This window comes from Calliphora vicina, chromosome 2, assembly GCF_958450345.1.
Source record: "Calliphora vicina chromosome 2, idCalVici1.1, whole genome shotgun sequence".
NCBI classification, from domain to species: Eukaryota; Metazoa; Arthropoda; class Insecta; order Diptera; family Calliphoridae; genus Calliphora; species Calliphora vicina.
In genome coordinates this window covers 65,763,532-65,788,741 of record NC_088781.1, presented here as the reverse complement: position 1 = coordinate 65,788,741, position 25,210 = coordinate 65,763,532, and the positions used below count along the sequence as shown (strand labels likewise).

Here is a 25,210-nt window from a genome sequence, read left to right as displayed (position 1 = left end):
TTTAGGTGTATGCTTTTATGTTCTTAAAAGGAAGTATTAATTACAATTTTACTAAACTAACTTAAATATAATAAATAAAATTGTGTTAATAAGTACAAGATCAATGAATTTACAAATACAAGCAATTGTTTAATCCACAATAAATGTCGATACGTAATCCATCAAAAAACATAACAATTAACCTACATTTACAATGATGGGGTACTCCACTCCACAGCAAATTATATTAGGTTGTCTTTTGTAATTATTTAATTTCAAATTTAGTAATAGCGAGCGTGTGCTATTTTTTGAATAATGAAATTAGAATTTTAAGCTATTATTGTTTATTTGCAATCTAATACAAATAATTTTTCAAAATTTCACTCTGTATTTTGAACAGTTAACATTTTTTACTGGAGTCCAGAGAAAGGTTGCCAACTCTTCTATAATTTGCTCAGAAAATGGCTAGATTTTGAATTAAAAATGGCTAGAAATGGCTAAAACCCAAAAATATTACATTTTTTGCCCCCATTACCAAGAAGTCTGGTTATGTGTTAACTAATAGTTATACTATCAGATTAACCAGATTAATAGCAGATTAACCCCCAATTTCTCAATCTCTGGTTATCGTTAAAACAATATCAAAACTATCTATAAATTTTCATATTGCACTCGTAGTAATTGTATACATAATTATTATACCCACCAACAAAAGATTAATTTTGTCAATCCGTTTGTAACACATCGAAATATTAAGCTTAGGTCGACAAAAGTATACGAGCTAGATATGTCCGTCCGTCTGAATGTCTGTCTCTTAAAGCCACGATAAGGGCTACAGGGAATGACTAAGGGGGGGTGAAATTTTCCTCAAATATTCTCAGTTGATGAGAAGTGTTTGGTATTGAAAATGATCAAAATAGACAAAAATCGGTGTTAGTATTATATTGATGGTGGGTATATAAGATTCGAAACAGCCGAATATATCACTCTCACTTGTTGTTATAGAAAAACCATTTAATTTAATTGAGCACATGTATATTAAAAAAATGAGGTCCATATTATTTATTTTTCACTAGACAATGATTATTATTAACGCAACTAACTCCCTTTATTACCCAACTAAATGGGTAATAAAGGGATAAAACTGAATTTTATTAGAATTTTGAAGTTGATTTGATAATCTTGTATTGAAATTACGGACGTTAACTGACAGTTTCTAGATTCCCAGCATATACTTTGAGTGCATATTTTACATGTATGTATATGTATTTGGCTTTTGTTACAATACCGTGTTAAGTTTTCCCTCAAATAAGTCGCTTGGGATACAGAAACTGGTAGTAAGCCTTAGTTTTAGTGTTGTTGTCGATAATGAGTCATATTGTTAAATTGATATTACGATTTTCGGTGCTGTAGGAACGAAATTATTTTAATTATTTTTTTATTTCAAATTTACAGAAAATCAAAATGAATAAAAAAATTAATGTGCTGTTTTTCTATAGCGAACGAGTACTTTGAGTGGAAATTTAACATGTGTTTTGTTATTGCAACAAAAACAAAATACATGTAAAACGTCCACTTAAAGCCTCACTCGCTATAGAAACAGCACATAAATTTTCTTCATTGGAAAAGGAAAAAATAATAGATTTTGTCAAAAATAATAGATTTTTTCAAAAATAATGAAATTCTATTTAATGTGCGACATCCAAAATTAAAAAAATAATTTCGTTTATGTTTTATGCCACAACGCACTCAACTGAAACGAAAACAATTCAGAAACGAGACGGTGACGAACACCAACGTTTTTCAGTTTCAGTTTTCGTTATCGGCGCCGATTACGGTGTATGCAGAAGCCCAGCTTTATTATCGAGTATGTGATGGAAATTGATTTCGAAAAAGAAACGATTTGCATTTATTATTTTTGTTTTGGATATTGTTTTAACAATATAGACGAGGCAGAATATTGAAAATATGAACGTTCTCAGAAAAGCAAACAAAAAAAAAGAAATAATAGTTACACTAGATTTAATTCAAGCTTATACGCTAGTGCTTATTTAATAAAATTTTTATCGAATATCATTAAGCCTGCCTGCTTTATTTTAATGTATTTGAAGTATATTCCATAATCTACCAAAATATTTAAATTGCTTCAAGTTAATAAAATCATGTACCTAGTTTTCACTTATAAACAGACTTAAATAATATTTAACACAATAAAAAACTAATATTTTACTTAAATTATTAAACAAATAACTAAAAAATACAAAGATGTTTGTTCTATTTTAGGTTTGTATTAAAATAAAAGCATTAACTTACATATGAACTAATTAAGATTTAATTACTAATTATATTTTGATTGTACCTGTACAATTGCACTTAAAATGTTTAAAAAGTAAATTTGTATATATGTATGTATGTAAATATGTATGTATATAAATACGAATTATTATTATTATTTAGAAATAGATTAATTATAAATGACTTCCTAAAACTAAATTCTAAATTACAATTTAGGACCGACCAATATTATTAACATGTTGATTATATTCACACAATTTAAAAATATATTTTATCCGTACACGTACTAACTAAATTTGGCAAGACAGTTTTTATTCAAATATTGTGTAATTTTTTTTTTAAATTTAATATTTTTCACTATTGTCTGTACTTCCGTCCAAATCGGTTCTCTTGCCGGCATCGTTCAAAAGATGTGTTAATGTTTGAGCTGTATTTTCTCTTGTTATATCGCCATCCGTACTGGATGGTGGGAAACATTCTCTTGGTAAAAATCTGTGGATATAAATAGAACATTTTAAATATTTTTTAAGTTTTTTATTTATTAATTTAGTTATAACAGATCATTTTTAAGAGAGCATATAGGTATTATTGAATAACATCCTTAAAATTGTTCACACGTTAGTTCTTAAACATATTCATTGAACCGTTGCAAAATTTCTTTTCTGAAAAATTAAAATTTATGTGAAAGAGAACTGCAATTTAACATTTTTTGCATTTGTGCTGATGTTTGTAACTTAAACTGATTTCGGAGTCTATTAAACGATGTTCGTCCATTTGGCTGGTTGTCCATGTAAACCTTGAGCGCAAAGTACTGTTCGAAATTTTAAAGATATTTCGACAACATTTTATACATGCGTTTTATTTGGTCCAAGAACGTAGCCAATTAAAATTGGTTCAAATCCGTGCATTATTTCAACTAGCCCCTATACAAATGTCCTCCCAATATAGGACTTTATCGGTCATATATGTTTAATTTATATAGATATCTACAAAAATTTCGCTCCAAATAATTTTCATATATAAAAAATGCATGTCACCTAATTTTATGAGGATCGGTCCATAATTAGTCATAGCACCCATAAGGTCCAATTCTGAAAATCCCTTTAGCATACACAAATATTTCACAAGTATTAATATCGAGATAAAATTTAACTCAATTAAGTTTTAAATGCACATAAATCATGCTACAAAATTGTTTGTGATCGGTGGAGGGTATACACTTTCGTACTTGTTATATGTTTTCTAAAACGAGTTCTGAAATATAATAAAAAAAACAATAAAAGTTCATCAACTGCTTTAACATGAAAGCCAGTGGAAAGTAAATTATATAGAACCGGTATTAAAAAGGGCTGTTTGTTTCTAACAAATCATTCGAAATAGGAATAGTTCCAACAATGTGATTTGAGGCGATTGGTCGCAACGCAAACCTAGAATGTTTAATGGCTATATGCTTGCGCTTTAGAATTTTTGTGTGAAACTAGTGCAGTTTTTGTGCACATGTATTCTGTGAATGATTAGAATGCTAAAATATTTAATTTCATATCATCTACATTATTTATATGATTTATCAATTAAAAAAACTTACCTGTGAATAACCGGCGATATGAGATCCGCATCCAATTTCTTAACTATTGTTGGACCCGTTAAGAATGAGACTATTGTGCCCACCAGAACGGTCGAAATTACACCAATAGGATTAATCCAATGGAATGACAAGCGATATAATGGAAAGACATCCGATTCATCAACAGGACTGGAAGTGATGTTGCTAAACATAGACATATCCCCCATATGACAATCTGACACAGAAACGGGAAGTTTTACGGGCACCACCTGGCCTTGGGCAATGGCTATTTGTGAGCCAAATGAGATCCAGCCGGACATTAAAGCACCAGCCAATGCTCCGGCCAAAGCTCCTTTATTATTACTCCATGGCACTAACATGCCCAACGTAAATATACCACAAGTTGTTCCAGCGGCAATAGCAGTTACCGAAGTGGCCACACTTAATATACCGCTTAGTTGTTCTAAGACAAAAACAAGAGATACAGCTGCACCTCCAAGTACAATAATACAACTCTTTACCACTATAGAGGAAGCCTTTTCGGACAACTTTATGTGAAAGCAACCTTTAACAATATCTTCCAAAACTACCAAAGATGTTGAATTCAACACCACCGATAACGAACTGAGTGCAGCACCAAAGACACCGGCTATGAAGAGACCAGGTATGCCGTGAAGATTTCCCACAGTTTGCATTACATAAACGGGTAAAAGTTGATCATCATGCTGAAAGAAAGAAAGATAAGTGAAAAACAGAAAACATGTTTAATTAAACTAAATTGTTATACCGTTATTAAGCCAGATGATATAGGATCACAGTCTTTATAGAAATTATACACAAGTAAACCGGCAAAACAACATACGGATATGAAAAGCACAATGCCAACCGTAAAAATGACAACAGAGCATTGAGCCTTTTTCAGTGATGGCAAAGACATGTAACGTTGGACCATTGTTTGATTAACTGAATTGAACGAGGTCCAATAGAAAAATCCACCAATCAAAACACCCCACAATGTCTGGCGATCATATGGTGATGGATTAATACTGCAAAAAAAATAAAAAAATATTAACAATTTCAAAATATGTATCAATTTTAAAAATAACTCACTTGCCAAATATTAAGCGACCGCCTTCAGATGCGGCTTCAAAGACGTTACTAAAGCCATGAGCATATATGGTACCCAATATAACCACAATCAATACTGAAAAAAACATGACCAAAATTTGCCAAGCATCTGTATGAACAACAGCTTTTATACCTCCCTGTAATAAACATAATTTAAATTAGAATTCTATTTAATAAACTTTCCCAATCTATTTTATTAAAATATACTTACAATTAGTGTATAAAATACACAAATTACACACATCGTACTACTTATAATGTGAATGTTAATACCGGTTACTAAATAAAAATTTAAAGAAAATCAGTTTTAATAAATCAAAAAAAAAAATCAACTATTAAAATATTTTAGATTAACCCTTTCACGACCATAAGACTAATTTTTTAAAAATTTTTGAACAATAAAACTAAAAATTTTCAAATACAATAAAAAATAAATGCTGTAACCGAACTTCTTTTAATCTAAACACATTAATAAGAGACATGTTTACGAATTAATTAAAATTAAATTCTTTTTTTCTTTATTTAGTTATTAAATATTTTTGTGTTGGGACACCGGTGTCCCCGTGGTCGTCAAAGGGTTAAGGCAAATATCTTGAAAACTGTATTATTGAGAGAATAAACACTTTTATGAACTTGGAATTTTGTTAAATGAAAATTTAACCATGTTTAGAATCTACATACCGCGAACCAATAAAGTTTATGTACACTATATTCTTAATTAAGATACAATTTACCATATTTCTCTTAATCAAATCTGTTCTTTTTGAATTAATACTGTTTAAAAAGTACTTTATTTTCATAATAAAACTTCTTTTGTTCTCGTTACTTTCGCGTGAAGTGAGATATTTATAAAAAATTACACCAAAATAATTTACGTACATCAACTACTCAAAGAACATTTGAGTTATAGTTGTTGTAAAATGCATTACGTGAAATTGGAAGTATTATAGGAAACCCCCACTCCAGAGTACATACTATTATTAAATCATGCACAAAAGCTTGTATGGTCGTCCACAAAAGCTATCAAAGCATGAATAATGCTTAATGGTAAGTCTTTTAAAACTGATCAAAAGAAATCGGTTCCAAGCGTGCACCCACAAACTATCTGAAATATGCTAAATAGAGATGATAACAATGACCGAATCCCCTTCCAAGCAAAAACTTTACTTACTTAGTAAGCCAGCAAGTAATATTGGAGCCAAACTACTTACCTTTGTTCGAGGTTTTTAAAAAATTCATGGGTCAAGCTTACAAATGTACTTACAATCAGTTAAGAAATAAGTAGTAAATTCACAACAAGAATATGTAGCTAAAAAAAAACACAAAAAATATTGACTTGTGTGCGAATCGAACAGTCACATTATTTGCTTGTGTTTGATAGTCAAGCTGCTAACTCACTGCTCCATGTACGAGTTATTTTATTGTAAGTTAACAATAGTTTTAACAGGTCTTTGAAATATCTATCATTAGATATCCATATTGTCTACATTAATGACTTAGTAATCCAGATATACATAGGTAAAAAATAGGTCAAAAATCGAGGTTGTCCTGGTTTATTCCTCATATCTCAGCCATTTGTGGACCGATTTTGCTGATTTTTAATAGCAAACTTCTCGAAAGCATGTCTGACAGAATTATTGAAGATTTGAATCCCGAAGATATCTGGGGTCTTCAGAAAATTGATTTCAACAGACAGACAGGAGGATCCAGAATATACATATTACTTTATAGGGTCGGAAATGAAAAATGTAGAAATTACAAACGGAATGACAAACTTATATATACCCTTCTCACGAAGGTGAAGGGTATCATAATGATCCAAAATATAATACTTCTGGACCGGATGCTGCCAATAAAATCTGGAGAAAAATATGTGATTGTTTTTCTTAATATTAGGTGTACTTAAAATTTATTGGTTCACTGTAAACAATTGATAATTTTTATAATAATTAAAGTACAAATCTAATGAACAACTTACCTTGATTAAATGCTATCGCAGGTACATATAAAATAATTGGTAAGAAAAATATCTTAAAAAAAAACAAAAAAAGTTAAAAATATGTATAATGTATTTTTTTATTAAATGTGTGACCTACCTCATCCATCACAAACATTATTGATGCAATACTTCGCACTGCTGAACTGAAGCGCATCTCTAAGTACTGAAAGAAAAAAGAGCGAAAACATTGCATTAATTTCAAGTTAGGAGTAAAGTGAAAAGAATCAACTACGCGCTCATAATTCATAGTTAATTTTAACTTAACACATTCTTATCGATAATTCAAGTGAAGTAATAATATTAATACATACATTTGAAACTAATTACATATATCGTTGTTGCAGCAAACAACGTCATAACTATAGTTTTATCAGTTTTCAAAAAAGTCAAAGAAAAATTTGGGCTATATAAAAGGCGAGTCCTACATTCGGCAAAAAAATTAAAAAACTTTTTTCGTAACTGCCTTTGCTGAAATACTTCATATTAGGGGGTGGTACACTCTAACCTACACATTTCTATTCTTTTAAATTAAATTGCAAGTCATTTTTTAATGGCAAAACTTTTATAAAAACTGAAAAAATTGCATTTCTCCCCATCAGACATCAGAGGGCTTGTGGCACGTCTTAACCCCAACCAATTTACCTAAAAAAAATTCAGGATGATTTTTTACCAATGTTGACCAATCTGGGGGCCAAAATCCAACTTTTGTTTATTAATGGCACCCTAATATATAGTCTATATACAGAACTTAGAATTCGAGAAATAGGCAAACATTTTTCAGAATTTAAAACAATGCTAACTCGAAAGTAGGCGATGTTAATAAATATTTGTTATTTTATTGCACCGTTATTTCATTATCAGAGAATGTATAAAATATACTGCATCATTTAAGCTGTGAGTCACTGTACATATGTACATACAAATTTTGTGCATATGAAAATTGTGTAACTTTGGAACAGAATGATTGGATTAAATGGCATTGTGTCTGAAATCATTAACCAACAGCTAGAACATAAACAAAATCTTCCAAACTATGTATACCACCATTTGTTCCAAAGATTTAACTTTCATTCAACATTTTTCAAATTAAAATTTATACAATTTGAAATTTTTTTTTAAGCTTTGTCTGCTTTACACAGGGCAAGTTTTCTTGCGCAAGTCTAGAGTTTATAGGAGAGAGAGGCAAGAAGAAAGAAGAGGGGTACACACTTGCTTGTACTGGCAAGTCTCTTCAATTCTCTTTTGTTTTCTCATTTTCATTATGACGTCTATTAGGTTTTGACATACAAAATTGAACACAGACTTGCTGTGTGTAAACGGTCGAGCAAGTTTAAAAGGGAATCGAAGAGACTTGCTTCAAGTAAACTTGCTGTGTGTAAATGCAGACTTTTGTTGAATTTATTTTTATTTGACATTTTTATCAAATATAAATTTTCTGTATAAACTTGCACAAAATTGAAAAGGTGGGTTCATGAAACCGTCGCTCAAATTTGCACAAAAGGGAAACGTAAGCGTTTAAATGAGTACCCTTAATATAACACACTTGTTAATTTTATCGTGCGCTTTTCATGAATATATTTTCGATGTTTATCGCATGAACGTCACAGCTCTGATAATAACCTTTATGATTTTTCATAGAATTTTCATAAAATTAAAGTAACAAAAGACAAAGGCGCGTGTTGCCAAAAATAAATAAACATCATGCCAATATGGTCTAACTTTATTTCAAAAGTCAAAAACCCCCTCACAAATTAAATCCAAATTCATACCAAATTTGCAGAGTGTTAATAAATCCATAAAAATAATTATCTGTCATTAAAACAATAAAAATAATTATAAAAAAAGTAGATAACTTAGTCAATAAAAATATAAGTATTAATACATCTACGAGTAGAGTCTGATAATGAAAGTTTGTTCGAAATTCAGTTTTAATCGTTAATGTTTTCAACTGATAAAATTTTACTCTCTTATTTACTGTCTCAATTCTAATTGTTCATGCAAAGTTGCGCTACGAAATCTAACAACAGAAAAATAAATAGAAAAAATGTTGATTAGAAATTGTCTGAATAATTTCAAATAAATTTGTTTTTGTTGATTGATCATTTTGCAATGGATAAAAAAAGCAACAAAGTCCATGAAGAAACATGTGAGTTAATTAGTTTTATGTATGAATATTCTGTGTCAAACATTTCAATTAAATACGAGTACGAGATAAAGAATGGCGAGACGCCGCTGGAGGCTTTAGTGTAGGCACAGTATCTTCAATATCAGTCGGGCAAAGTCCATTTAGAGATTGTATCCGCACTTGAATATTGTGTTTATTTGTTGTTTTCATTTTTTTATTATTATTCAAATACAATTAAATATAATTTGCCAAGTAAATCTAACAATTATGACTACGGTATATACATATGTACATAGATTTTTGTTATAAGTACCCTACATATCAATTGTGACGATTTATTGCTTATCTTTTTAATATTTCGCAACAAATAAGGAATATATGTTAAACCGAAATACTGACAAACTTAAACAACAATATTTATTGTGTTTACCAATAACAAATTTAGTTTAAGTGATTTTTTTATGGATCTATTAGGAATTCATTAGTAAAGTTATTAACAATTGATTTTTTTCATTAAAGATTTTTATCTCTTTTTAACATCTAACAATGCACCTACATTATTCAAATATTTGACTACGTAACTTCATAAACTTATAAATACTGTTTTTGATCTGAAAAAAACTTTCTTTTGACTTCTTATGTAGTCGTACTAACAAAACATATAAATAATTTAGAGGTAAAATATGCAGTGATTCATTAATTAATAAATCGATATGTTTTAAAAAAAACTTAAGACATTTCATTAAAAATTAAGCCAACATAAAAATATGCATTTGTTTCGTCTCTTACCTCATATGAAGATCCAACACGCAGTGCAGCAAAAACTGGTAAATACACTTTGGAAACAACGATTGACATCAGAAATATAGATACTATAATTAGCCAATATTGAGTGCCGAAATTATAGATTTCTGATACTGTTCCCAGAATGGTAACTCCGGAAACATAGCTTTTAAAGGATTATAAAAAAACACAGTTTTATTGTATGAGAGCTTCATTAGTAATTTATCACTTACCTACCAACCAAACTCATTGCTACCGGAAATATTTTTAATTTTCTTGAACCCAACAGATATTCACTCATTTTCGATGAACCGAAATCGGTTTTAGTCTTATCTTTACTCTCGATATCATCTTGTTGTAATTCTTTCACAATTTTTTCTTTTCTAAAATAAAAAAAAGAAACAAACAAACAATAATTTTAATGATATAAGATTAATAGTAATGGAATTTAAAAAGTATGTACAGTAGGAGGATAAATAAATGTTCCCAACTAAAATGAAAGTTTAGTTTTTTGAGGAGTTACATTTTTCAAAAGTTTTGTCTTGGCTGTATCAAAGGATAAACAGTTCCTTTATTAAGGTTTTTATTATATTTTTCACATTTCTCACAAAGGATATTGTTAAGTTTTTACTTTCTAAAACGTTGGTTTATTTCTATTTATGGAATGAATTAAATTTTATTTTATTTGGGAACATCCAAAACATTTTTTGGGGCTACCCTAATGTACAGTGGGGTATATATAATTGAAATATTCCTGGTAACAATAAATAACTCATTTTATTTTCTAATTTAAAAAACGAAAGAAAACTGTGCTAATTATTTATATGGGGGATTTCATGATCGGGATCAAATTTGCACCAATGTTAGTTGTATTGGATAGTAATTCAGACACAATTTTTCAACAAGATCGGTCGAGAACTCTCTGAGTTAGAGGGGCTTTCTTTAGAGCAAAAAAAAAAATAAAAAAAAGGTCCATTTGGAAAAAAGTTAGATTTTGCAAAAAAAAAAGAATTGTATGTCTTGAGTTATCGTATCCCACTAAGCGACCAAAAACCTCTTAAAGGAATGGACCTAAGCTTTATTTTGACCACAAAAAAAATTAAAAAGGGACCATTTTAAAAAAAGTTAGATTTAGCATAAAAAAAGTCAAACATTTTATATCTTGAGTTACAAAATATTTATTTTGATAGATATCCCACTCGCATCCCACTAAGCGATCAAATAGGTTTTCAAGGAAAATATCTAAGCTTTCTTATGAGAAAAAAGGGCCCATTTTGAAATAAAAGTAAAAAAAGTTTAATTTCGGAAAACAAATATTTTAGAAAGCTATTTTAGAAACAGCTATCTAAAATATTTGGAACACATTTTGCTAAGAAAAATAGGTAATAAGTTCCATGGATGAGAAAAAACACCTGCTTGGCCAAAATGTCAGAAGTTCTCGAACGATCTTGTTGAAAAATTGTGTCTGAATTACTATCTAATTGGTGCAAATTTCATCACGATCGGAAGACATCGATATCAAAAGTTGGTTCACTTGACATGAAATCCCCTATATATGTATCTAAAGCTTAGAAGAGTAATTTACATACAAATAAATGTCATAATAAAAGTCTCTAAGAATAAATACAGCTAAAAATTAATTAATGGGATTAAATTTAACAAAAATGCATTTATGGAATGTGGTTATACGTCTTAGTATTGCCGAAACAATGGAAACTTTTAAACAGACCAGGAGGTTATCAATAATCCAAAATGGGAAATTAGTTCTCGAACCGCGGGACAAATGAGGCTGGTCTTAGTTGCAAATAAACCTCATATTTCTAAAAAAAATACATACTGCTCATATAGAATTTGATGTAGTACATTTAAACTAGTCAAAACAGAAATGGAATACTGTTCTCTTTTCGGATGAATCCACATACAATTTAAGTGGCAGTGATGGGTGACGGCCGAAGCGAAAGCGCATGGACCCCAAGTACACAAATAAGACAGTTAAGTTTGGTGGTGGCAATATTATGGTGTGGTGCTGTTTTTCTGGGCAAGGCATGGGTCCAATTCATATCGTAAAATATAAAACAACTGGAATCGGATACATTTCCATTTTAAACAATGTTATTTATCCGTACGCTCCATAGAAAACCGATTGGCAATTGTAGCTTATAAAATACGGACACACAAATTATACCACGAAGGAAGTTTTATATGATGAGGTTATATGAGAATGGCAAAATATTGCAAAGGGTTCGTTTGAAGCAATAATAAAAACACAAGACCTTTTTAACAAAATACTGACTCACTGAAAGGGCCAGACAAGTTTGGTAAAAATATAACCTAAGTTACCATAATAATGAATACTTTTTAGTTTGTTTTCTATTTTCAGAACTTAATTATATTATTTTTTTATTATTATAAGAAAATAAAAGTTTGTATTTATTAATGAAATAATATTTTCTAAATGTTTTCTAATACGTATTTACCTGAAATATCCATAATAAATGCCAGTGCTGGTTGATACAATAATCATAAGTACAAATACTAAATAATCTGCCCAATGAAAATGGAACTTTTCAAATTGTTGGTATTCCTTCATCTGGAAAGTTAAAAAAAAATATATACATATAGTAAGTATTAAAGTAATATGCAATAATTTAAAAGTTTTATATTTCAATTTAAAATCTCTATTTACATATACAGTGAGCCTCAAAAGTGAGTATACACCAAAAATTAGTGGATTTTTTTAAGATAATGAAAATTCTAAAATTTATCCATCGATTAAAATTTTAAAGTTTCGGTTTGTTGGAGATTGGGTTGAATAATAGATTCGGTTGTGAAAAAAAAGATTTAAGTCGGACTATAATGATTTTCATGATCTTAAAAAAATCAAAAAATTCGCTGGTGTTTACTCACTTTTGAGGCTCACTGTAGATAATAAGTTGAGGCATAAATAACGCTACAGTTACTTACATACATATTTATTGTATTAAATATATATGTAGTTAATGTAAAATTAAAAATCTATATCACGCACCGGTAATTTAAACAAAATGATTTATGCCTTTTTCTAATTATACAATTTGTTATGCATTTTAAATATGCCTTTCAAACGTACAGTGATAGAGAAATGTTTGTCTCTTAAATTTAAAGAAACTCTAAGGACTTTAAGACAATTGTTTACAACGGGATTTGACATCATAATTATAAATTATGAAATAAAATTGTAATCTATTTCACTATATTATTAATTTATAAATTTATTTGAAACACAACATTATGACAATATGACTTAATAGCTGGTCGTTTGAATCCCCCAAATATTTCGTAAGTTCTAATTATCATTCGTTCTAAACAAATTTCAATAGTTTTCTATTTTAAATTCGCGTCTTTTTCGGCAATAAGATAGACGATCCTGCAAACAGCATTCCAATTGTTTTAAATAGGGGGCAAATTTAATCCTTATCGGAAGACATCAATTTCAAAAGTTTGTTCACTTGACATGAAATGCCTCATAGTTACATATCGCTACCTTAATATAGAAAGGCCCTAACTAACATTTTCCTTACTTTATAGGAGGAGGAAACAACGTAATAAAACTCTGTAGTTGCGATTTTTTTTTAACACAGATTTTTATGAAGGTCTTCAACCAATTTATTGTTGTGACATTTTATTAATGGTGTATTACGGGATTATCTAACGAAGTATGCAAAAAACTAAATTTTGGAAAACAAAAGAGTTAGGTCGTTTCTATATTAAGGTAACGATATATGCCTTAAAATCCGTCAAGAGATTAAATAGCATTTGTTATTTTGTTAGGTACATCCACCCAGTTTTCAATTTCAACTTCTTGTTCAGATTCGATTTCTGTTTCTTCATTTTCAATGGTTATGTTGTCATCTTATGTGTATACATTTTCATCAATGCAAATATATTCTTCTGCATTTACAGGCCTACACTAAAAATTATAGTTCTGTTAAAGGAATATTATTTTCGTCATCAAAGTTAGAAGAATTGAAACATTTTTATCAAAATCAGCTTTTCAAAATCAATTTTCCATGCATCTTCCACGTAAAATATAGATTCAAGAATGTCGATTTATTTTAAACCGTCTAAATTTGCTTCGAAATTTAACAGAATAATTTTATCAATAAAACTGCGTTAATGAAATTTAAAACTTCGAATAATACCTTGACCTAAAAACTGGCAGATAGAAGTTGTATTTGGAGGTAACCAAAATATCTTTATGTTATCCAACTTCGCGAGGATGAGACGCTGCATTATCCAAAAATAAAATCTTTTAGCTCTATATTCGGCTGTGCAGAATCTTATATACCATTCACCAAATTATACTTCAAAATAAAAATTTTTAGGTAAACAAAATTCATTTTTTTTTCATTTTTTGGAACCAAAAATTTTCAAATTGTTTTTTTAAATTAAAATTTTTTTTTTTTGTTTTTTCATTTTTTTTAATATTTAACGAAAAAGAAAATTCGGGTTAAAAAATATTTTTTCCGATTTTGACCCATTGTAGGTCCATCTTACTTTGGTCTTATATACGTCGTTGCAAAGGTCTTTGAAATATCTATCATAAGATATCCATATTTTGATATGAGTTTTTATATAAAAAATCGATTTTTAGTCAGAAATATATGTAATCACAGATCGAGCTCCTTGGTTAATAAAAAAATTCGGGTTCGGATATAGGTCAAAAATCGATATTGTCCTGGTTTTTTCCTTATATCTCAGCCATTTGTTTACCGATTGTCTCGATTTTAAATAGCAACCGAGCCGGAAGAATTCCGGAGATATTGATGTATGAATCATGTATGTAAGTTATTTGGGGGCTTCGGAAATTTGAAGCATACAAACGGATATAAAGGGTATAAAAATAATGCTATATCTCTTGTCTTGAAATCAAAACAAAAATATGCAACGGCGATGCCAGTTTTACGAAATTGAACAAAAACATTCAAAAAGATATTTGTGATTTTATGAAGATGTCCAAATAATGGAGGTTTTCAACCAAAATATATACAAAAAATGTCCATAGGTGTGTCCACCTATGGAAGGTTCATTCAAATGAAAATTACTATTTAGTGTTACGATTCAGAGTTTTTGTCCATTAAAGGGAGTTGTCCACTATAAGGAATTTTCACTGTATTTGTATCAATGTGTAATATACAAATTAGATCAATTTTATAAAAAATATTTTATATATGTGCAAACGTGTGTCTATCACTGTATAACAGACTTTAATACTAATAAATTATTTTATTTCAATTCAAGTGTTTTTTCATAAATGTATAACAAACATTAATTCTGATGAATTATATTTACAAACTTTGTAAGTATAATTTATCAGAATTAGTGTCAATCTGATGGTTATAAAATAAAAATTCTAAATAAAAATATGTATATCACATCATAAATATTTCAAACTTTTCAGAAAACTGGATTTGTATGATATACAGTAGGGTGGGTCAATTTTTTTTTTGATCAACAGACGTATAGCAAAAACGTGATCTACGAAAAAATTTCTCCAAGAAACTATGAGTCTAATAGCCCATTCACATACACTTGATTATCATCATTGTAGAATTAGCAAGGTACAATTATTAGAAAGTATGTTCTCAATTATACATGCCCTATAAAGTCAAACAAAAGAAAATTAAAAAATACGAAAAGGAAATGCCAAAAAAAATAATTGAATTAAAATTTGTATTACAAAAATTTACTAACAATTGAAGAAAAACTATATTTTTTTAATAAGTGTTTATAATTTCAGTTAAAACGTAAGAAATTTAAAAAATATCGCGGTAACAAATTAAAAAAAGTTAAGTGATTAAATACATAGTTTGACGTTTTAGGGGTGAACATTGGAAACTCTCTCTAATAATTGTACCTGGTAACTGATTGTACCATGATTATCATGATAATATCATGATTATCACTCTACGGCAAAAAGGTGTTCACATAACTTTTCACTCGATTTGCTTGACATTATTTTGATACACACATATACTTACACATATATATATTTGAAAATTTACACACAAGAATACGTTAGACATATACAAAAAATTATATTCAGCTATTAAATTCCATTAAAATATAAATTTATAAAATTTTTTTGACATTTTATTTTGTTTATTATTTTGTTTGCATTTTATTTATAACCCAACAAACACAAATTCATTCATTTAAAAATGTATATTTATATATTTCGATCTCAAACGTAATTCTCATGTCTTTCTCGAACTATAATAACAAATTTAACTAAAAAATTTAAATTCGATTTGAGGTAGATTGGGAAAGAAAATTGATAATTTGATATTTTTAATTTGAAATCAAAGCAAAATGCTTGTTGGTATAAAGTTATATCAAAGTGTTGCCACTGTTTTGTACTAAAATTACAGGATGATTCCTGTATTTGAAATGATTTCCGACGTGATTTTAATATTATCGAGAGAATTTTACTCGATTTTGTTTGAAAAAATGTATGAGAAATCACATGATAATTATATGATTTGTAGATTATCGAGTCGATAAAATCAAAATCTATATCCTGCTGAGAGACTTTAAAATACATACACAGTAAAGGAATTTTTAAAAACACATCTTAAAACTTTGTCTGTCGGCGGGAGCTAGGTTGTAATTTTAGACCCATACTTTTTTTTGGTAATTTTCTTAGAATTTTGTATAAATTGACCCACCCTAATATACATGCATACATATATGAATATAAATTGATTAATTGCAATTCAATTGCACAGATTATTAAACGCTTATTATGACAAGTAGCAGTGAATAATTTTGGCAATTATTTAAAATTTATAAAATTGTTTTAATGTGGCACCACAAAATCAACAACATATACACTGTAATTGCAGTATGTATATATTTTTAGTGGGAATACCCAAAAAGTGTATATTTTTTCTTGCTAACTGACAAAATATTTACAGAATTCCCTTAAAAGGGTATAAAAACAAATATAATAACAACAGACGAAACACAATACATATTTAAATTATATATAATTCTAATATTCCTGATTAATCCATTAATCACGCATTTTGACTAATCTTATATATAAATAGGCCACACGTTTTTTTGTGGTACACTTTTAAGTATGTTATTGTCCACCAATATTGATGAAACATATATGGTTTTGAAGGTTATTTTCTCTAGATGTGCACAATATATATTTTTTCCAAAATTCTTTCTCTAAAAGTTAGCATAAAGAGTTTAAAAAGTGGTCGAATTTTGACCACCAGGCGATCCTAGTTCAAATTAATATACGTATGTACATTAAGGTTATAACTATTGACATTTTTTGCAAATATGCAAATTGGCATAGCATAGTCGAATAGAGCATTAAAATATGAAAAACCATGGTATTATTTTTTGATGTTTTTGATTCCAAATGACCTAAAAAAATTATTTTCATTACTTATACAATATTGCCCATCACGTGGTGGTATGCCAAAAATTTCGCTAAAATTAGTTATTTTTGTTTTCGACTTTATTAAAAGAATTTTACAATTCTCAAACGAAATTCCACAAATTATTACAGATGTGAAACAAATGACAGTTGTCAAAAAAGTTTTCAATGGTTGTGGTTTGAAGAGTGAGGAAAAAATAGAATTTTCAATAGGGTGTGAAATATACATACATATGTGGCCCTCTTTTCAAACCACAGCAATTTGACATTTTCTTTTATTTTTCTATTGCCATATTTCTGAAACCAGCTGATTCATATCTGTGCGAAATTCATTGAGAATTGGAAATTTTGACATACAAAATAATGAAAAAATAAACAAATTTTTGTGATTTATAAAAACAAAATTTGTATTTTTATTTAATGTGCTGTTTTTTCTATACCGAACGAGTACTTTGAAATTTAACATGTGTTTTGTTATTGTAACAAAAACAAAATACATGTAAAATTTCCACTCAAAGCACTCGTTCGCTATAGAAAAACAGCACATAATTGTACAATCCTAAATGATATTTTTTATATTCCATAATTGAGTTCATTGAAATCTTAAGATGTTGAAATATATGTATGTATTTAATGTCACCTTTCTTCAGCTTACTTTTTATTAAATACTTATCGCATTAAATTGTTTTGCCCACTTTCAATACAGGAACATTTCTGATCAATATCAATAGAATATTTTGGGACAATTTCATCCCACTAGGTCCTATAGTGTTCTCAACAGACGGACGGACATACTTAGATACAAACAAAAAAATCCATAGGTTATATTTCCTAAAAATATGGTATAAATTTAACTAAGCGCAAGGGTAGAATGGCATTTGCAAAGTTTCTTAGTTAATATAACTAAAATTTTAGATAATTTCATACATACCCTTTTGCACTAAAACTATTTTCAATTGACAATAAAATAAACAAAAAAACTTCGAAGAAGATACCAAACATCAAATTACTAATTCCAATAGTTATATTAACATAGTTTTTAGGTAAAGTATATAGTTTGAATTACCTATTGGCATAGATAATAAAACTTAGTTTTTAGTTTTCATATAAAAATAAATTAACTATGCAAGCTTAGTTAATATAGCCTCGATTATTTTTTTGTGTGTAGTCTTCGAATTGTATAAGGACCCAGAATATACATATTAGGGTGGGTCAATAAGTCCGCTACTTTTTGAACTGAACTTTCTTAACTGAAAGGGCAACTTTCTTAACTGAAAGGGCAACACTGCTTCTGCAAGATCGGGTACACACATGTACAGTTTCCATGGCAAAAATACATGAATTATGCTACGAAATGCTCCCTCTTCCGCTCTATTCTACGTATTTTGCCCCAAGTGACTATTTCCAAACCTGAAAAAAGAGATTTGACTCCAACGATGCAATCATCTCACAAAAAACACCTATTTTGATGACCACGACAAATTTTATTTTTTGGAAGGGATAACAAAATTGGAGAAACTTTGCACAAAGTGCATTGAGCTCAAAGGAGGCTATGTTGAAAAATAAATATACTACGTTTTATCCAAAAACCTCTGTTTCATTAAAAAAGACACGGACTTTTTGATCCACTCTCGTATGTATATAATTGTGTCTACGATCAATATTTCAATGTGCTACAAACGCAAACCTACAAACCCTCCATCTTGTTGGTAGTGGTATAAAAATATAGTTAAAAATTCAGTACTTTATCACATTTTCCACCTGTGAAATACCTCAACAAAACGTTTTTAGTATAGGTCAGTTATAATATAGATATGTACTAGGGTATTCGAATTATTCGATTTTTCTCTTGTTCGAATAAAACGAATAATTCGAATAAGAGATTTTAACTTGTTCGAATAATTCGATCACACGTTTAAAATTATTTATTTATTTATTTATTTATTTATTTTCAATGAATTATAAGCCTATAAGGCCAATTAAATTCAGGTTTACATATGGCAGTAAGTATAACAAATTACTATAAAAAATATTAACTTAATTTAAAATTTAAAAATTTTGTTAAAAAAGATACATATAAATTTATAAATTAAATTAACCCCCCTATTTTTGCACAAATAATGAAACTTTATTAATTTTCTTTTATTAATGTTATTTGATAAATTAGTACTAGTATCATAACAGCTATATTTCTTATATATATACTTTCAAAGTATTCTTAAATTGCTGAATAGTTTTATCAAAATTACGAACATCATATGGAAGAATAGAATTCCATATTCTGGCTACCCTAACAACAAATGATCTGCTCATAACAACGGTGGAGTGTTTTGGGCATATTAGCAAATTCGTTCTAGAAGAATGACCAAAATTAAATTTTTGCAAAACGTACAAAGGTTTTCCATATTTTACAATTTTATAAAATTGTAAAATTACTCTTCGATCAATAAAACTTTTAAAATCTGACCCTAATGTACTTAATACGTAAGATGATATATGTTGTCTATAACTGAGACCGTATATAAAACGCACCACTCTATTAAAGCAAATACGAAGCTTCGTTAGATTTTGTTCTGACATTCCAGAATTATTCGAATAATTAAGATTTTTTAAAAAGTAAAGAATGAAGTTTTGATGTAGCTTTTTAATATGTTATTGTTAAAGAAAAACAAAAATAACGTTAAGTTAACAATTCAAGTACTGATAATGTTAAAAAACATTCAAAAACAAAGTCCATTATTAAATTTTCAACAGAAATATTCTGATCAGATTAACTCCCGAACAATCTACAAAACAATTGACTAGCAAACCCTTTAGTTTCCGTTTTGGAGGTATGCTTTACAAAATTTGAGCTAGTTGGACATGATCCTGAATTCAAATACAATATAAACGTATTAAGAACATTTTTATGTCGTTCATTAATTCGGGTTTTAAATTGAGTAACCAATTCTTTAGTAAATTAATTATTCACTATTTGTAAATTATTTATAACAAAGTGTATTATACATCAATAGAGCTTGAATTGCCGAATTACACAATAAAGGGAATCTGTCCAAAGTTTGATATCATTGTCAGTGAACGTGGCTAATTTGAAGTCAGGCAGTGCATGATTGACGCATTTACAAATACGCAAAAAGTTTATTATCATGTTAGACAAAGATCTTCAACGATGTTCAAAATCATGTATACGACGAATTCCATGCTTTTCTTGCAACAAAACGTTAGTTTGCAATATTTGTGTTTATCATTCGATTTATTAAATATTTTGCAACACTTACGAACGCGGTTAATAACATCACTTATATGCATATATTTTAAGATCATAGCCTTTATCTATTTCAATGTAATCATTATAAATGTCATCCTCAATATCACTTTTGACGACCGTTTCCAAATCACATTCTCCATATTTTATTCCGTACCTATTATTTTCATTGGTTCAAGTCCTAAGATAAAAATTTGAAAGATTTGTTTTTAGAATTGTAACTTCTTGCAGTAATATTTATATATTTATAAAAGGAGCTATAGGAACACTCATCTACAATGATCGAAAGTCCCTTTGTCTTTAGTTATTTGTTAAATTTCAGAAACAATACAATTTTTGTGAGTCATTATTATTTATTTAAATTTGGAATTATAAAAAAATTTAAGCAATTTAATAAATTTAAATATATATGAACATTTATTCGTTTTATTCGATTATTCTACATAAAATTGTTCGAATTATTCGTTATTCGAAAATGGCCATTTTTAAATTGTTCGAATAATTATTCGAAAGAAATTATTCGATTAATCGAACGATCATTAGTCGAATGAATACCCTAATATGTACATATACAAATAATTTAACTGAAAACAAAACAAGTAAGCGTGTTGTATTCGGCTGTGCCGAATCTTGTATAACCACCATCGATAGTAGAACTTGAATCAGTTAATTTCTTAAAACTTTAAGGACCATTATTACAACTTGCCGTTATAGTTAAAGTTACCTTTAAGGGTACCTTTTTCTATTGCTTACCCCCATTAACACGAAGTCTGGTTATGCGTTAATTAATAGTTATACTGTCGGTTAAAATTATTTTTGTATGAAAACTGTCAGTATAACTATTAGTTAACACATAACCAGACTTCGTGTTAAGCTGGGGGTTAAAGTTACCTTTAACTATAGCGGCAAGTTGTAATAATGGCCTTAAATGAATGTCAAAACCTAATAGAAACCATCGTGAAAATCAGAAAACAGAATTGAAGAGACTTGCCAGTACAAGCAAGTGTGTACCCCTATTCTTTCTTCTTGCCTCTCTCTCCTATAAACTCTAGACTTGCGCAGAAAACTTGCCCTGTGTAAAAGCAGACAATGTAGAAATTTATGTTAATTGACAATAAAATATTTTTCTGATAGGGTTTTCTGAATTATGTTCATATAAAACTTATTATATATTATTAGACAATTATGAATGTCTAAAAACAAATCTCCTCCCGAAATTGGACTTTATCGGTCATAAATATTTAATTTATATAGGAATCTACACAAATTTCGCTCCAAATAAGTTCTATATATACGAAATTCATGTCACCAAATTTTGTTACGATCGGTCCGTAATTAGTCATAGCTCCCATATAGACCCGCTTCCAAAAATCACTTTAAAGTACATAAATCTCTTAAAAGTATATATATATGGTATACACACAAAATTTACCATAAATAACTTTCATATAGACCTAATTTTATGGTGATCAGTCCATAATTGGTCATAGCTCCCATATAAGGCCCACTTCCGAAAATCACTTATTGATATTTTAAAAGAAAAATGTTTTTGCTCATTTACTTGGTGTAGGGTATTATATGGTCGGGCTGGACCGACCATTCTTTCTTACTATTTTTAATTTGTTACCGCGTTATTTTTAAAATTTGTAACGTTTTAACTAAAATTATACTCACTTACCTATTTTTGTATAGTTTTTCTTCAATTGTTATTAAATTTTTGTAACAAAAATTTAAATTCAATTATTTTTTTTTTTGACATTTTCTTTTAATATTTTTTTAATTTTCTATTGGTATACACGTTAGGATAAGTCGTATAAGTATGAAATTAGTAACGTGCAGCGCACACTTAGAAAGGTGACTGCATCACTACAACAATACAAAAACAACAGGTACTTTGTTTTTGTTAAAAACTTGGTAAACTGTCAAAGTTGCCTGTTGTTGTTTTTGCTTTTGGGTTTGTTGTATTTTTCGCCACAACAACCACAAGTGAATTGACAATTCAAACTGAATAAAAAAATAATCAGCTGTTTCATCGCAGTCACCTTTCTGTGTCCTGGTAACGTGTATCATGCTTAGAGTTGTCAAATATTCGACATATTCAAAAAACCGATTTTCAAATAATTCGAAAAAGCGTAATTTTTAAAAACCGGTTTTCGGTTTTTTCTATCAAAAACCGGTTCGAATAACCTGTTTTTCATTTCCGACCCTATAAAGTATATATATTCTGGATCCTTATAGATAGCGGAGTCGATTAAGCCATGTCCGTCTGTCTGTCCGTCTGTTAGTTGAAATCAATTTTCTGAAGACCCCAGATATCTTCGGGATCCAAATCTTCAATAATTCTGTCAGACATGCTTTCGAGAAGTTTGCTATTTAAAATCAGCAAAATCCGTCCAGAAATAAAGGAGATATGAGCAAAAAACCGGGACAACCTCGATTTTTGACCTATTTTTGATCTATATATGGATTACTAAGTCATTAAAATAGACAATATGGATATCTAATGATAGATATTTCAAAGTCCATTGCAACGATGTAGATAAGGCTATAGTAAGTTGGACCTACAATGGGTCAAAATCGGGAAAAATATTTTTTGACACGAATTTTTTTTTTATCAAAAAATTTTTTTTGTCATAAATTTTTTTTTCCAAAAAAAAATTTTTTAAAAAAAATTAAAAAACAATTCCGAAAAAAAAATGTTGGAAAACAATTAAAAAAAAAATTTATTTACCTAAAAATATTTAAAAAAATGTATTTTAAAGTATAATTTGGTGAAGGGTATATAAGATTCGGCACAGCCGAATATAGCTCTCTTACTAGTTTTTTATTAAAACAAATTTAAAAATCGTTCAGTCTTTCAAATATTAATTTAACATATAATTTATATTTACACATTAACTGTTAAAAGTGCATAGTATAAACGATTTAATTCAATATTTTTAAAAATTTATCCAAATAATTAAAATCTAGTTTTAAGTCGCAAGTTCTTGCAATATTAGTTCTTTTGTGTGGACTTTGAACTTATTTTAATGTTAAAAACTGAGCTTCAATATATGATTTGATGAACTTTCATTTAGTTCTGATCATAAAGTCTATTAAAAAGTGTTACTACATACGGTATAATATGGCGAATTTATTACAGGTGACGATAAAAAGAAAAATTATTTTTTGCTCGATATGTTTTCTGACTTCTATCTGTTTGGTTTGGCAATTATCTTGCCCAACAACAAAACAGCATGCAACATTTTCTTCTCCTTAACCCGACATTACCTCTAGCATCTACAAACACAAGAGACTTGCGCAACTAAATTGCCTAGTGTGAAACGGGTCTTTGTTAATTTTTGTTTAAAATTAAAAAAGGGGAATAGCTAATTGCATTGTCCAACAAATTGAGACTTTTTGATTGGAACAGAATAGCGACCCTATAATTCTGAAAGGGCATTTTGAGTAGATAATTTTTGTAGAATGAACTTATAGTCCAGCTGGTCTGAATTCTTTTTTTTACATTGGGTCAATGTTTTTATTTTTTGATCGAACTGATACTAACTAACTAAAAAAAATGTTGTAAGTTAATATCTGAGAGAATTCTTATTGTCAGAGTTATATTGTGAAATTTTATGGGGATCATTTTTGTGGAAGATCTTAACCCCCTATTCCTCTCTTTAGGGGTCAGTTTGACCCCTTTTGTAAAAACCAGTTTAAGAAAACCGGAAAATATGAAAAAAAACCGGTTTTTCGAATAATTCGAAAACCGGTTTAACAACTCTAATCATGCTGTAGTACTAACGAAGTATGAAATTCAAAATTTTTTGAAATTTTGAGGGCGGAGCTTCCTTAAGTACGATAATTAGTATCGTGTCTCATGCTGTCGTACTACGAATCTTATTTCTTCAACAGCTTAATCTTATATGTCAGTTATTTTGTGATTTTTTTTTTTATTTTTAATTTTTTTTCAAAGGAAAGGAAATACGATTTGTAGTCTAACGTCTATCATAAAACCGTACTTCAACATACTACGAATAGTACGAAAATTAGTATCGTGTATACCCAGCATAATAAGTGTACCTTGATAGTTCTGCCATAGTTTCATTAATTTTCTTACTTTTTAAGTACAAAAATAATTAACATTTTGTGTTTTTTTTTGTTAAATCAGGGTTGGAACTTTTCGTATCACAAATTTTTTGTTTTATAAAACAAGGAAAAGAGTTTTTTTAAAATAAATTTGTGTACAATGAGTTTGGACCGACACTGTACACGCAAAGTTTCTTTGTTTTTTGTGTAAAATGTATATACATTAGGGTGTTCGTAAGATGTAAATGTTAATTTTTGTTATTTATTATTCGTTTTTTTTCGAACAAAAGACAAATCTAATAATTTGGTTACTACTTACTTTCTAACCTACAAGTTTGGAATTAAACATTTTGAAAAACATGAAACTGTATATGTAACTTTAAAAATGTATTTTCCAATAAAACCCAATGCAAAAAAATCAAGAATATATTCCAACATTTTGCTCCAACATTAGTTTTTACGATTCTTAACGGTTTATCAGGCTGACTATTTAAACAATCTAAACTATAAAAACAATTTTTATTATTATGAACCACCCTTATGATAGTTAATGCAAATAAAACATG

The 25,210-nt window shown here is 28.7% G+C and overlaps 1 protein-coding gene across 5 annotated transcripts in view; it reads right to left on the bottom strand.

Moving 5' to 3' along the window:
* Nucleotides 1–244: 244 nt before the first annotated feature.
* Nucleotides 245–25,210, bottom strand: part of SLC5A11 (Sodium/solute co-transporter-like 5A11) — a 37,374-nt gene continuing 12,408 nt past the window's right edge. For 3 of the 5 annotated variants that reach the window (XM_065500579.1, XM_065500577.1, XM_065500580.1), the window contains exons 2-11: nt 12,351–12,463; nt 10,107–10,256; nt 9,880–10,039; nt 7,063–7,128; nt 6,945–6,996; nt 5,178–5,245; nt 4,949–5,103; nt 4,626–4,884; nt 3,860–4,563; nt 245–2,766 (exon numbers count right to left, since the gene is read on the bottom strand). In XM_065500579.1, the coding sequence (XP_065356651.1) occupies nt 2,619–2,766; nt 3,860–4,563; nt 4,626–4,884; nt 4,949–5,103; nt 5,178–5,245; nt 6,945–6,996; nt 7,063–7,128; nt 9,880–10,039; nt 10,107–10,256; nt 12,351–12,463 (1,875 nt within the window). In that variant the 3' untranslated portion in view covers nt 245–2,618. Of the gene's footprint in view, nt 2,767–3,855; nt 4,564–4,625; nt 4,885–4,948; nt 5,104–5,177; nt 5,246–6,944; nt 6,997–7,062; nt 7,129–9,879; nt 10,040–10,106; nt 10,257–12,350; nt 12,464–25,210 lie in introns of those variants that run through there. The other 2 variants (XM_065500582.1, XM_065500581.1) reach the window with 2 other exon arrangements.